Source organism: Onychomys torridus, chromosome 21 (assembly GCF_903995425.1).
Source record: "Onychomys torridus chromosome 21, mOncTor1.1, whole genome shotgun sequence".
Lineage (NCBI taxonomy): Eukaryota > Metazoa > Chordata > Mammalia > Rodentia > Cricetidae > Onychomys > Onychomys torridus.
The window spans coordinates 34,971,299-34,986,213 of NC_050463.1; the positions used below are offsets into that span (position 1 = coordinate 34,971,299).

The window sequence follows — 14,915 nt, forward strand, 5'->3', positions numbered from 1 at the left end:
AAGCACAAGGCCCTGGGTTCGATCCTCAGCTCAAAAACAAACAAACAAACAAAAAAAAAAAAAAAAAAGAAAAAGGGCTCTGGGAAAGGATTCTGAGTGGGGCGGGAAGTATACTCAGTGGAGGGGTGTTTGCCTAACATGTGTGAGGTCCCGGGTTCAATACCCAGTGCTACCAAAGTGAAGCAGCCAAACAAATGCAGTAGAGGATGAGGGTAGGAGACGAGGCTTGCATGCAGTGTGTGTGTGGGGGTCTGTACAGACTGGCGTGCTGGGAACAGAGACAGGAGCTGGTTGGTGCAATGAACAGTCTCGACCAGTGGTTCTCGATCTTCCTAACGCTGCGACCCTTTAATACAGTTCTTCCTGTTGTGCTGACCCCCAACCATACAATTATTTTCATTGCTACTTCATGGCTGTAATTTTGCTACTGTTATGAATTGTAATGTAAATCTCTGTATTTTCCAATGGTATTAGGCAACCCCAGTGAAAGGGACGTTCAACCCCTAAAGGGATCATGTCCTACAGGTTGAGAACTGCTGGTCTAGAGAAAGCAAGGACCCTGGGAACTTGGCTCGGAAAAGTCTGATAGTTAGACGTTCATATCAGAAACTGAGATCTCCTCTGAAATAAGGAGAAAACTGGAAATGGTATTTCCAGAAGATTCTCTCGGTGTTCATGATGGTTGAAGGTAGACATAGAAACACTGAGGAGACTAACTTAGTCGTGAGATGTCCAAAGTTTAGGCTAGGGCAGGGAGCTTCTTGCAAAAACAAATTTCAAAGCTGGGTATGGCAGTGCATGTAAGTCTGTAATCCCAGCACTTCATGGGTCGAGGCAGGAGGATCTTGAGTGTGATGCCAGCATAGGCTATGTAGAGTTCAAGGCCAGCCAGGGCCACACACACACACACACACACACACACACACACACACACACAAAGATTTTTAGAATCTCATTGTGGCTGACCTTCCACACTCCCTAGGGACCCTACATATTTAACCAGCTGGCTGAGGGAATGGTGTTTGTGAACCACAGAACTAGACTCCAGCAATGAAGGCTGAGATACAAAGAGGTGCATAGAAAACACAGAGGAAGAAGGTGGTGTCTGGAAGGTGACAGAGACATGAACGTCAATGGTGGAGTCGGGGGGACCAGAGGGACAGGACCTAGGGAAGGGCACCAGGTGGGCAGTGGGGGAGGAGTCACCTCAAGACCCACAAGGTTATAGTGACAAGGCTATCAGTCGGCACATGGAATCACCATTAAAAAATATATATATTAAGCCAGGCATGGTGGCACATGCCTTTAACCCCAGCACTCAGGAGGCAGAAGCAAGCAGATCTCTATGAGTTCGAGGCCAGCCTGGTCTACAGAGTGAGATCCAGGACAGCCAGGGCTGTGACACAGAGAAACCCTGACTCAAAAACCAAACCAAAACAAAAAGCGTTCCGTTTCCACCCGGCTCCAAACAACTCAGTGGAGCTCAGGCTGGGTTTCAGCCCCTCCATTACCCTCTTTAATAGCGGGGCATCTGTGCAGTATGTAACACCCCTTACTGCCTTGGTTCCCTGAAAGGAGCTGTGTCCCACAGAGGCAGAGCTGGGATGGGTGTAGGGATGGGCGTGGGAGACGCTCACCTGAAGGAGAGATTTCAGCAGCATGATCTGGGTCAGCCGGTTCCTATTCTCCCTGTAGGCCAGAGATGCGCACTTTCAGCAGGATGGCAATAGGGGTGTTTCCCCACCCCCATACCACCTTCCTTATTAGTTATCTCACAGACCAGTTTTCTCACCAGAAGGCTCATCTTGTTGGGTTACCCAGGAAGCCAGACCAGGGAACCCATGATTTCCTTAAAGTGAGGAGGGAGCCTGAGAAATTACTGTGGGACCTACAACCCCCACTGCTGAGGGGTTTTGGAGTCAAGAGAAGACCCACAGAAGTTAGGGTGGGTAACCAGGAACCAGAGAGTCTAGGCTGGGAGAAAGGCAGCCGACTAACCCTGTCCTTCCAGTCTCCACCGGGTGGTGCAGGGACGGTATTGGGACTTTGCTCATGATAAAGAGGATCACCTCCGAGCGCTGATAGGTGGGCAGCGTGCTGGCAAAAGAGCCTGTGAGGGAGAGAACAGAGCATTAGACATCCCCCGGGCTCAGTATATTAGTTGAATGGGTAGAGGGTGAGGCTCACTGATGCCCAGCAGCAGTGCAGGCCCAGAGAGATTGGGCCCAGGCAGACTGCTGGGAAATGGCCTCCTGGGAAAGGGAGCTCCTTTCCTGGAGGACGGGGCCTGGGGCACAGCGCAGCTCTCTGGTTTCACTACTCCCGCCCTGACTCTCCGGCGGTGAGTCCGTGGCATAGGTATAGAGACCTCTGAGAGGGAGGAGTCCATGGTAATTGTGGTTTTATATGTCTCCACATCCAGGGCACAGATAGTCTCCATAGCTCTCTTCCTTTTCTCCTTTCTTCTTTAATCCTTCCCTCCCCTCCAATGGCCCCACTGTGGAAGCGCTAGGCATGCCTCATGAGGACCGGGTCCTTTGCAGGAAGGCCTGGTGGAGAAACCCAGACTGATTCGCTCGGGGCCAGCCAGGCATGTGTATCATCGGCAGCCTCCATTTCCCCAGTGTCCCTAAATAACATAATAGCGCCAGGCAGTCGCACAGCAGATGCTACAGTAGAGGTATGGTCCTCTTCCTCTTACAAGGAGCATCTCTGTCTAGTCTAGGTTCCCCTCCACTCTCCCAAGACACCTTCCTTTCCTAAGTCCCTTTCCGAGGCCCCAGACTAACTCCTTGCGCTAGAATGTTACCCTCTCCAAGCTTGGCCAGGGCCTCTCCTTCCAGCACTGCCATATCTTGTACCACTGGCCATGCTCGACTCAGGCCAGAACCCTGGCAACCTCATCCCAGAGGCTCATTCCGCTCCAAGCCTCACGAGGCCCCGCCCCTCTTAGGTCCCTCCCCCAGAGCCCCGCCCTCCTCCCCAGAGCCCCGCCCTCCTCCCCAGAGCCCCGCCCTCCTCCCCAGAGCCCCGCCCTCCTCCCCAGCCTCACAGGGTCCCTCCCCCAGAGCCCCGCCCCTTTCCAAGCCTCACCCACCATCACCTCGGCCCGGGGCTGCCTTGGTTCCTAAGCTCTGGCTCCCTTAGCTCCGCCTCCCGATCTTAGCCCGTTCCTCTCCGGAACCCGCCCCCCCCCCCCACCGGGGGCCTCAGTGGCCCCTCCCAGCCCCGCCCCACCCCCTCCCTACCGATGGTCTTGATGACCGCCTCCTGGAACATGCGCTCCTCATGCTCCTTGATGATCTTGGTACCCAGGCTCACAGCGCCGTCGTAGCTCCCGGTTAGCGCGTAGTCGATGCTGAGCCGCAGCTGCCGCAGCAAAGTGTTGAACATCTCCAGCACCGTGGGCCCTGGGCGCCAGGACGGAGGGACCCCCAAGTCAGGACGGGCATCCCTCCTGCCCTCCCTTAAACCCAGCCCGGCTCAGCCAGTCGGTCCTAAACCCAACGCCCGCTCCTGCCCTCCTGCCCCTCGCCTTCTGCTCCGGACCCCCTTACCGACAGAGCCGGTGGCGGCGATAACCGCAGCTTCCGATAGGACCTCCACGATGCCTGCGCGCACAGTCGCCGCGCTGCGGCTGTTGGCGTCCAGGTGGTTCAGGAGCTGCTGGATAACCAGGTGGGAGTGCTGCGGCTGTGGGGGCGAAGGAAGACGTGATGGTCCCCAAACAACCACCCCAAAGGCCCGGCAACCCTCTGCGGGGACCCAGAGGCCGAGGGTGAACCAAAATGACATCCCACGGCCCGTGGACACTGCAGGTGGCACCCAGACCGCGCACTCTTATCTGTCTTGCCCCAACCCCCATCCGGACCCACAAACACCGAGCCAATTCCCGGGAAATGTGTGCTTGCACATTTTCTTTTTTCCTGATTCCTTTTACTTCAAAGGGGGCCAGAAATCCATTTCAAAATACTGTCTTTCATTTCTCCTTGTCCCTAGGTCTCACTGGCAAGGACCCTGAGAAGCCCCACGGCTCAGCTCCGTGCTGCACAAAGTGTGGCCGCGGGCCCAGCGCCAATTCACGACCTGACTGATAACACTGCTTGCTGCTGAGATGAGCGCGGGCCAGAAGGAAAGGAAGCCTTGGTAGTAGCCGGGAATGCTCAGCAAACCAGGGCGTGCAGGCTGCTTGTCTTTTTGCGAGATTTATTTTCTCTCTAGGAACTCGTTTTCATTTTATTTCATAAAAATGCCGGCCTCGGATGTACTGAACATTAAACTGGCCTCCCTTCACAGCCAGGTGATTACAGCAAGGTCTGTGGCAGCTAGGGTCTCTGGGGGAAGTCAGAGGACACGTGGCTTTCTACTTCGGGTACTGTCCCGCACCCGGAAGTGCCCTGGGAGCGGGGTACGGGAGGGGGGATGATGATATGGGGATGGGGATAGGGGTGCAAGCTGCATCAGGGAAGCTATCATACCTGAATCGAGTACATGACGATTTTGAAGCAACGGGTGGCGAACACCTTGGGTTCCCAAAGAGAATGGTTGTCTAGGTGGCTATGAGGGAGAAAACAGGAGGGTGAAGGTGACCAGATGATCTTGGAGGGCCAGTGACACCTCCTGAGAGCCCCTGGCAGTTCTCAACCACGGAATAGGGTTCATAGCTTGACGCAAGGAAGGAAGGAATGAAGCTGGCACCTTCGTTCAGTTTTGGGTACCCTCCTGTTAATCACCACAAATCACCACTTGGGGTAGCCTCGTTATGTGATACAGGGTATGCAGACACCAAAAAAGGGGTTGACCTCATCACAGCATGACAGCTGTGCCATCTCCTTTTCCTCTCACATTGGCAGAGGGGACCGGGGCAGTTGGCAGAGAACAATGCAGGGGACCTGGAGCAGTCATCTGGCAGTGGAACATTTCCTGGGTGGGGCGGGATGCTCAACTCACATGAGAACAGGCTTGATGGCGTTTTTGATATTGCCGAAGGCTGCCCGGCCCAGCAGCTCCCGCAGGCACCTCTCAGCCAGCTCTGCAGGGTTCTCCTTTTCCTTCTCTGGTGCTTGGAGGGGCGAGGGAGACCGGCTGTGGAGACAGAGCCATGTGGATAAAGGACGAGGTACAAAGTTGGGAGTCAGGAGTGTGTATACCTTTGGGTTTCTGTCCAGGACAAGCAGGGATTTGAGATAAGCTACACCAGGTCATAGAATAATCATGGCTGTCAGCAATCAGACGGGGTAAGGGAGCTGGGGGTAGAAGATTGGGGGAGACAATACAATTATTTTCATGGAAACACTTCAGGGTGGGCTGGATTGCCTCTGACCTCGAGGGTCTATATAGACCTAATGGTTGGGGAGAGGACTGAAAAGAGGAAAGACAGACAGGATGAAAGAGGGAAAGGAAAGGAACAGTGATTGGCTAGGGCGTGACCCAATGATACGCAAATCAGAGTGTACCTTCTCTGAACAGAACTCCCCTTCTAAGAGACCACAGCCCCAGATTGGTGAGCTGTTATATCAGAAACAGCCACCAGGGGGCACACTTCCCTCTGCTGGTTTAACAGCCCAGACCCAAAGAAGTGCATTTTTTACTAAGGATCTAAGCACAAAGCCAAGGTGGGAGACAGACGGCAAAAAGAACCCTTCCGTCCATCCCATTCTACAGGGGAAGGTAATGGTCAGGGAGAGGAATGATTCTGATGCGTTTGGAGGCTCTGAGATTAAAATCCAGTATCTGCAACTCGAGTGGCCGTGGCTGGTCAAACAGTCATTGTGTTAAGGCCTAAAGTAGCATCACGAATGGAGAAAGGAAGGTCTGGGGGAAAGTCTAGCATTTGGAACCATGGGAGGCATTTAAGCCTCCTTAGCTCGCCGCTTCCGCTTCCGGAGGGGCACAAGGGTCACCTGTCGCTTGTGTCCTGACCAGCACAGACTCATTGCTGCTCCTGCTTCCGTCCTTATTTGAGAACTGAAGGGGCTCAGAGGCTGGCAGAAGCCAGTTCCCAAAGCGTCCAAGGAGCCAGCCTTGCACGCGTCGCAGAACAAGCCACAAAGCCAGGATTCCGGGGCCTCGTAGCTGGGTTTGCCCGTTTCCGAAGCCCAAGCTTAGGCCTGTTCCAGTAGCCTGGATGGGCGTGGTGCTCAGAGAGGGGAGCCCCACCCCCCGCTCACCTCTCTGCCTCTTCCACGTGCTGCAGATTGAAGAGCAGCGACGGGACGATCTTGTCCATGTGCTGTGGGTCCCAGATGTTGGCCTGCAGCTCATCATTCACTGTCTTCCTCACGACCCCTTGCAGGCCTTTGATGCCCGACATTCGTATTCTGTAAGGAAAGAGACGGAGGGGTCTCCACACCCTGAGCGTCTCGACAGCCAGGAGAGGAGCAGAGTTCAAGATCTAGGGATGTAACTGCTCACAGAGGCTCCTCCGGCTGCTCCTCCTCATAAGCTTTGACCTGACTGGGATACATTAATGAGCAACACCACCCTTGTCCTCCTGTAGCTTAGGAGCTCGTGGGGAGCCACAGGCAAGGGAGCGACAGGTAAGGGGAGCGATGAAACTTGTTAGAGGGGGGATGCAAACCACGGGGGCGGGCAGAGCAGGATACAGAAGGGATGGGGTGAGTGTGGGGACAGCCAGGCAGATGTCACTGATGTGAGCAAAGCCACGGCAGAGGGGAAGCAGCGAGCTATGAGACCCACGGAGGAAGGCTTCCGACATGGCAGACTGTGCAAAGGTTCCGGGGCAAGAGTGTCCTACAGGTCCCAAGTGGCATGGCAGGAGGAGAAGGAGTGGGTGGGAGGACCCAGAAGATGGAGTGAGGAAGAGCCAGTGTGAGGACTTGGACTCTATGGATGGGTGTAGACACTGGCAAGTAGGTTGTTTCTGCAAATGCACATTTTTAACAGAGTGCGTGGAAAGTTTGTGTGTATGCACACACGTGTGTTTTGTTCCCTCAAGTTCAGCTCAGGGGACCACCATTATCTCATATTTTACCCTATTTTCTGGTCCCAAAGATTTTTTCCTTCAGAACCACCTGCTGGGAGCCCCATTCTGATTCACACCCACCCATCCCTGGCAACAGCAGGCCGGAAGGAGAGTCAAGGAAGACAGACTGGTCAGCCAGCGCTGAAGCCCTTCAAGGCCCCTGGACTATTCTGCTGGGAGCCCCACCTTTGCCTCCCTCTACTCACTTAGTCTTGATTTCCAAGTCATCATGGCTTGAGTGGCACATTTCACTGAATCGGGACACAAAGAAGTCATAGCTCCGGTGATACGATGGGGTATCCTCTTCAATGTTGGCAAACTTCACAAACTAACAGGGCAGAGGAAGAGAATTTGCATGTGAGGCCGTAACTCCGCCCCTGGATCTGAGTGTCCCAAGCACTGGGGGGAAAAAAAGCCACAGACCCAGGCACCTGGGACCAGCTCCTGCCTATAACGGCACACTTGGGAGATCTGAGTTCGAATGCTGCTCAGCTTTCGTATACATAAAATGCTGGGAACCATGACCTTTCCTGTTGAGGCGGGGCAGAGGAGGAAGGAGAAAGCAAACGATGGTTCCCCCTGCACTCTGCTGCACACACCCCTGGAGGATGAACGCACAGTGAACGAGGCATAAGGCCAAGACTGAAGAAGAGCTGGGTCAACGCGTGGAATGCCTCCTTGACTGAATTCTGAGACAGGAGAGCAAATCCCAACATTTGACTTCAAAACTGTTGAGATTTTGAGTGTTTAGGGTTTGCCATTTTGGAAGTGCCTGCCCCACCCCACCCCCTCTGTAGGACAAGATTGTAGCTAGAGTTTTCTCTTTGTAGTTAGAGTTTTCCTGCCTGGCCCACAGTCAGGACACATCTCTCTCACCCGCCAGTCCCACAGTCGCTCAGACCCAACCAGGTAAACACACAGAGACTTATATTGCTTACAAACTGTATGGCTGTGGCAGGCTTCTTGTTATCTAGTTCTTCTATCTTAAATCAACCCATTTCTATTAGTCTATAAGTTGCCACGTGGCTTGTGGCTTACCTGTACCTTACATCTCGCTTGTCATGGCGGCGGCAGCTGGCAGCGTCTCTCTGCCTCAGCCTTCCACTTCCTCCTCTCTGTTTGTCCCGCCTACACTTCCTGCCTGGCTACTGGCCAATCAGTGTTTTATTTGTCAACCAATCAGAGCAACACATTTGACATCCAGAACATCCCACAGCACAAGATCTCAAGTGGCAGATGTTGGCCTTGAACTTGAGCCCCCTACCTTTACCTCCCAATGGTTGGGATTACAGCTGCTTGCCCCCATGCCTAGCTTTGGCTCTCAGCTTCAGCAGCGTTCTCAACTGCTGGACTGTATCGCGCTGTGCGTTTCCAGCTCTGAAGAGGAAATTCATTTCAATCACATCCCCCAGAGCAGCAAGCATTGCGTACAGAATAAACCGCTTGAAACGAATATAATTCATTTTGCTTGATGTTACATTAGTAGCCCCAAACAGCTCTAAAAGAAGATTAGATTAATGGGTTAGAGAGACAGCTTGATTGAGAGAGTGCTTACTTAGTGTGCGTAAGCTCCGAGCTCCACCCCCAGAGTGGGATAAACTGAGTGGGGCAGCACAGGTCTGTACTCTTGGCACTCAGGGGGTGGAGGCAGGAGGGTCAGAAGTTCACAGACATCCTCGGCTACATAGCAGTTTGAGGCTAGCTGGGGCTACGTAAGACCCTGTCTCAAAAAGAGAACTTAGTTGACTCACATTATCTAATTTCTCAAATATTGCTTGGTTTAACACACACACACACACACACACACACACACACACACACACACACAATCCTTTCTCAAGGTATCTAGTTGGTTTACTTTCATAGTATTTGATACTGATTGTTAATCTGTGTCTAGTTAACTACTTAAAAGTTAAATGGGTGGCACATGCTTTAACCCCAGCACTCGGGAGGCAGAGCCAGGTGGATCTCTGTGAGTTCAAGGCCAGCCTGGTCTACAAAGCGAGATCCAGGAAAGGCGCAAAGCTACACAGAGAAACCCTGTCTCAAAAACACAAACAAAACAAAACAAAACAAAACAAAACAAAACAAAACAAAAGTTGCTAACTTTACCCTAGATGCAAATTAGCAGCTTTCATTAGTTATTATAGTTTTACATCTTTTATTCTTTGATAACTTCATGTATACATACAACATTTTATCCTATTAACCCCGACTCCTTCCCCCAATTCTTCCCAGATCCACCCACACCTCCCCTCCGAACTTCATGACTGAATTATGCTAATGAACTATGGTTAGGTGGTTGCTTCTGAGGGAGGGATAGTCAAGTTTTTGGTTTTGTTTTTTAAGAGTGTGGGCCCTGGCAGGTTGACCACCTAATCCTCTAGTGGATGGCCCATATCCAGGAGTATATATAGCTAGGGTTGGGCTGGTAGCTTCCTGCCTCCATGCTGGAGTATGGACTGGCTTGATCATGTACAGGTCTTGAATAGACAGCCACAGTTGCTGTGATTTGATGAGCCCCTTGGTCCTGTCATGCCCAGAATATGCTATTTTGCTCTGGTCCTCCCTAGCTATGGCTCTTACAGTCTTCCTGCCCTCTCTTTTGAGATGCTTCTTGAGCCTTGGGGGAAGAGGGAATGATACACACTTCACTTGTGATGGTGCACACCAAAGATCCTTATTCTCTATCGGGATCCGATGTGAGTTCTCGCCTTAACCACTGCCCACTACACAGAGATTCTCCTCTGATGAGGACTGAGAGCTGTACTAATCTATGGGTGGAGATGTGAACTTAGAGGGAGGTTTGCATATGCTATGTCCATTTAGCAAAACAGTCAGAGTACGTTTGCCCCTGGGGGTGGTGAGCTCCCCGGCCACAGGTTTTGAGCAGATCTACAGTATCGGACATTGGTTTCTTCCCAATCAGAAGGCAGTGGGTTACTCCCACAGCGTGTGTACCACTGTTGCACTTATGGGTATATCTTGTAGCTCAGTCCCAGAGAGAATGAGCTGCTTACCACATCATCCCCAATGGGATAAACAAAACCTGAAAACACACACAAAACAACCCCCTCTCCTTTAAACACGTCATGACATTTTGTCACAGTGACACAGAAGTGACTAACGCAAACCATAAATATGCAGCTGTTTCTCTGCTGACTTATAGTAGTTCAACACCCAAAGTGGGTGAGGAGATCTATCTTCCCAAGCCACAGCTGAAATACATGCACATGTACATCTGAGAGAGAATGTTCTAGAATTAGCAATAAATAAAACTGGCACTGCTTGCATTATTGATGTGGTATGATGTGGTGAGGTATGGTAAGATTGCATGTCATTCCAAGACAATTGATTCCACCCCAGTTCAGGAGTTCCGGAAACAAGGGTGAAGCAGGCCCTTGCTCTGTGCCTGTGGCCTTGGCTGAAGCATGGTTCCAGGGAAGTTCAATTTGGAGAAGGCTGCAAAGGATGCTCAGGTTCTTCAGCACTGACAGGATGTTCCCAAGTTACCTCCTCCACAACTCAAGGCCACACCACCACCTCCTCCTCTTCTCCAAGACAGGGTCTCATATGTAGCCCTGGCTGACCTGGAACGTATTATGTAGATCAAGCTGGCCTGCCTCTGCCTTCCAATGCTGGAGTTAAGGAGTGTACCACCATGCCCAGCCTTTGAGTCTTTTTTTTTTTTCTTTAAAAGCTGGCTTGCCCTAAAGTCCAGAAGAACAGACAGTGCTCTGCCTAGCATTGGTCCCATCTCAATCTTGCTTTTTTTCATGGAGCACAGGACAGGCTGTGTAACTTCTGAGTCTTTACTCCCTCGTGGCAGTTATAAGGAATATCTTAGCTACTTGGGACTCCCCTTGGCTTGGGCTATAGACAAACTCTCTTCAAGCTTCAAATAGTGGAAATAAATGACTCCCTCTAACATCCCCATGATAATGCCCCGTTTTTATGGAGCTAGGGCCAGTGGTCCCATTTCACCTAGACTGGTTTTGAGGGACTGTGCAATAAAGCGGCCAATCCCTCCAGTCAACGTCTAGGGTGAATCCCCTTTTTACCATCTTGTGCCCGTGAATTATTGAGCATGCATAGGATTAAACTCAGATGTATTATGGTAAGGAACATGTACAAATGAGCAATGGCCTACCCAAATCCAATCCTGTCAACCAAAATAGAGAAACACCCATACCGCACCTCCAAACGCCTCCACTTAAACTTAGTAAATGGACGCCTTAACATCCCTGGGCCCCAGCTCTCTTGCAGTGGATTCTAACCTAGTCTAATGCTCTCCTTTAAATAGAATTTCTGGGCTACTCTGCAGTCTGTGTGGGCTTGTACTTTACTTCATTCTCAAATAAGACACCAAGAACCTGGAAATACCCAGCCCAGACCCTAACCACTGGCAACACCCTTCTCTGGGAAGAGGATTCAAGGCCCTACTTCAGAAGGCAATCATGAAGATGACCGAAGATACACGCAGAACAACCAGACCCGACCAGGAAATGACTCCATGGCCGCCGTGGTGGTGTTTATCCCCAGCTCCGTCATCTGTGGTGTAGGTTTGGATGCACTGTCGCCTTTGTTATCTCCAAACCCTCGAGCCCAGAGCCTGGATGGGCAGCATGGACTGGAGTAGGCAACGCCAAAATTCTGAGCCAGAAGCTGGGTGCAGTCACCCCGACCTGTCATCCCAACACTTGAGAAGTGCAAGTGTGAAGGAGCAGGTCAAGTCCCAGGACAGTCCCCACCGCAAAGTGAGTTGAGGCCATCCTTGGCTACATGGGACTCCGTCACACACATACACACACACACACACACACACACACACACACACACACACACACCCCAAAACACAGCAAACATGGATACCCAGAAGGCACAGAGAAATGGAAAGGAGAGGCAGCTGCTTCTCCAGTGACCTCATACCTGAGGGTGAGTGTGAGCATGGAGCAAAGGGGTTCCATGGTGACAGCCAAGCCGCCGGGGTAGAGGTCACCTGATGGGGTAGAGGTCACCTGATGCGGCAGGGCGGGGCAGAACCCAAGGGGATTCCAGGAGCCACAGCTGCACACCCCCCAGGAACTGGCTAAACCCTTGTTTTCCTCTCCTTCCATGGGTCACTTCCTGGGAGAGTGAAGGAAGTGGAGAAGGGCGGGGAAAGAATCCAAGACTGTTGGAATGCAATGCAGTTATCACTTTACTCCCAGGAACTTAAACTTCCCCCGCCTCCACAAGATTCAGCTCTGCGGCCACAGAGTGTGACATTTATGGGGTGATATGAACATAGACACATTCCACGCACTACTAGGGAAACACTCCACTCGGCGCTCAGAAAACAGTACTCCACTCAGAAGGCACCCAGGCCTCTGTGCGTTGCCCTACCCCACTTGATCAGTAAACCAAACTTTGGGTAGACACGTCCTAATTAACGTTTGTTTGCTTTGGCTTAACTTACACCTTGCTCAACTGCAAGCTTTCAAGTACTCAAAAGACACCAAGGAAGAGAGTCCCTGCCTGAGGCAGCCAGGCGGAGGGGGGGTGGAGTGGCGGCGGCAGGCGGATCTCTGGGAGTTGGAGGCCAGCCTGGTTGACAGAGTGAGATCCAGGACAGCCAGGGCTACACAACTCTACACAACATACCCCCTATGCGGGAATCAAACTCTTAACCCCATCTCTCTAGTTCCCTGAATTTGCATGGAAAGTACCTGGACAGCTTGTCAACTTCTGCTGTCTCCCCTTCCCAGGCCTACTAGATAATACCCAGGGATAGGGCTTAGGTACCTGCATTTCCAGCAGCCCTTCCCCTTCACCTCCTACCCTGAGGAGTCTGGGCCAGGGACTGTACAGGCCCTGCATCCCAGAGTGAGCTTGCCCAAGGTATGGCATTGTTCAAGACTGACCTCATGGATAGTTGGCCCACCTCTTCTAAAGGACGGAACTGGTGTGGCTTTGAGTTGGACAAACGGTTGGATGGGTGATCTCTGGAAGTCAGTCCTCAACCCTAAAGTCCAGGACTGCCCGGGAGGCTCCAGCCACAAGGCTCAGCTGTGCACCATCCTGTTCTCACCCCGGCAGGGCTCCAGCTGTTACAGGGACTGAGGTGGTGTCCTTCACGCCAGTCCTGACCTCCCACACAGAGAGCTCTCTCTCTAACATGAAGGCTGGCAAAAGGGCTAGCTAAGACAGAGGCATCCTCTCCACACCGGGCTCTGAGAGCCGCATCCCTAAGACGCTGTTTTGATAGCGTGGTAGAAGGCACTTCTTCTCAACCTGGAAGCATGGCGGCTATAGGCATGGTAATCCAGTTACTCACATGACCCAGTCAGGAATGCCGATCTGTGGTGTCCCTGTGGAGGGCAGCTCTTAGCCTACTCCATGCTACTCCTGAGTCCTCTAGGGGTTGATGTGAGGAGCCAGAGAGGACATGCTAGGGGTCTAGATTCAGGTCTCCTATGGGGTGCCTCATGGGGGCTATGGCCAAGAGGCCATACTCATGTCTAAGAGGATCCAAACCAGGCAGGGATATAACTGGAACTTGTCTTTGCTAGAGTTTCTATTGCTGTGAAGGGACACCATGACAACTCTCTTTGTTTGTTTGTTGTTTGTTTGTTTGTTTGTTTTTCAAGAAAGGGTCTCTCTGTGTAGCCCTGGCTGTCCTGGAACTTGCCCTGTAGACCGCGCTGGACTCAAACTTGGAGATCTGCCTGCCCCTGCCTCTGGCTCCCAACTGCTAGATTAAAGATGTTTGCCACCACTGCCTGGAGGACCATGGCAACTCTTAATAAAGGAAAACGTTTAATTGGGGCTGGCTTATAGGTTCAGGAGTCTAGTCCATATCGTCATGGCGGGAAGCGTGGTGGCGTGCTGGCAGACATGGTGCTGGAGCAGCAGGCAGCAGGAAGAGAGAGTGACACTGGGTCTGGCTGAAGCTTCTGAAACCTCAAAGCCCTCCCCCAGGGACACACTTCCTCCAACATGGCTCCACCCCCTAATAGTGCCACTCCCTAGGAGCCTATGGGGGACCATTTTCATTCAGACCGCCACAGAGCTTTATAGGGGGACTGACTTTACCTCTTCCTCCTTTTCTCCTTCCTTCTTTGCTTTTTTGCAGTGCTGGGGGACAAACGCTGTTCCTTCTGCACACAAACAATCTCTCTATCAGTGACCTGTAGCCCAGCCCTTTGTGGTTTTTTTTTTGTTTGTTTGTTTATTTGTTTGGCTTTAAAAAACAAAAACAAGGTCTTGCTTTGTAGCTCAAGATGGCTTGGAATGAATGATTTTCTTGCCTCTAGCTCCTAAGTGCAAAGAATATAAGCATGGTACCCCCATTAGTATTTTGAGGATGGGTTTGGAGCCCATTCAAATTCCAACTCCTCCAATTATCAGTAGGGTGACCTGCGGCAAGTTACTTAAGATTCCTTGGCCTCAACTGTCCCACCTATAAAATGGAGTTAATGAGTACTTGTCTTATAGGCACACTATGACCAGAATGACCATTCACCCTGACTGTCACTTTTTAGAAAAAGATTTGTTTTTATTCTTTATGTGTTTGCATGTGTCTGTGTGTGGGGATATGCACATGGATGCAGGTGCCTGAGGAGGCCAGCAGAGGGCATCAGATCTTCTGGTGCTGAAGTTATAAGGGGTTGTGAGCAATCTAAAGTGGGTCCTCCCGAAGAGCAATCAGTGCTCTTGACCACTGAGCCATCTTTCCTGCCTCAGATGTGGTTTTTATTAAAACGCTAGTTACTTGATGTATGAAATCACCAGAGAATAAAGTCGAAATTTCGTTTCTTTTTCTTTTTAAGACATAGCCATGATGAAGAAGGTCTCCATGACAACAAACTGACAATTCCAAACACACGACATTTCAAAGGCCAGGAGCACACTGCCGGGGCCACCCTTTCAAGATCAAAGTTCCGGCTCT

At 51.6% G+C, this 14,915-nt stretch overlaps 1 protein-coding gene across 3 annotated transcripts in view; it reads right to left on the minus strand.

The window, feature by feature from the left end:
• The window catches only part of Efr3b (EFR3 homolog B), an 81,156-nt gene that overhangs the window by 17,075 nt on the left and 49,166 nt on the right, over positions 1–14,915 (minus strand). For all 3 annotated transcript variants that reach the window (XM_036170558.1, XM_036170557.1, XM_036170556.1), the window contains 8 exons: positions 7,192–7,313; positions 6,171–6,320; positions 4,951–5,085; positions 4,479–4,557; positions 3,558–3,693; positions 3,249–3,410; positions 1,999–2,110; positions 1,638–1,689 (listed from right to left, as the gene is read on the minus strand). In XM_036170558.1, coding sequence (XP_036026451.1) covers positions 1,638–1,689; positions 1,999–2,110; positions 3,249–3,410; positions 3,558–3,693; positions 4,479–4,557; positions 4,951–5,085; positions 6,171–6,320; positions 7,192–7,313 — 948 coding nt within the window. The remainder of the gene's footprint in view (positions 1–1,637; positions 1,690–1,998; positions 2,111–3,248; positions 3,411–3,557; positions 3,694–4,478; positions 4,558–4,950; positions 5,086–6,170; positions 6,321–7,191; positions 7,314–14,915) is intronic.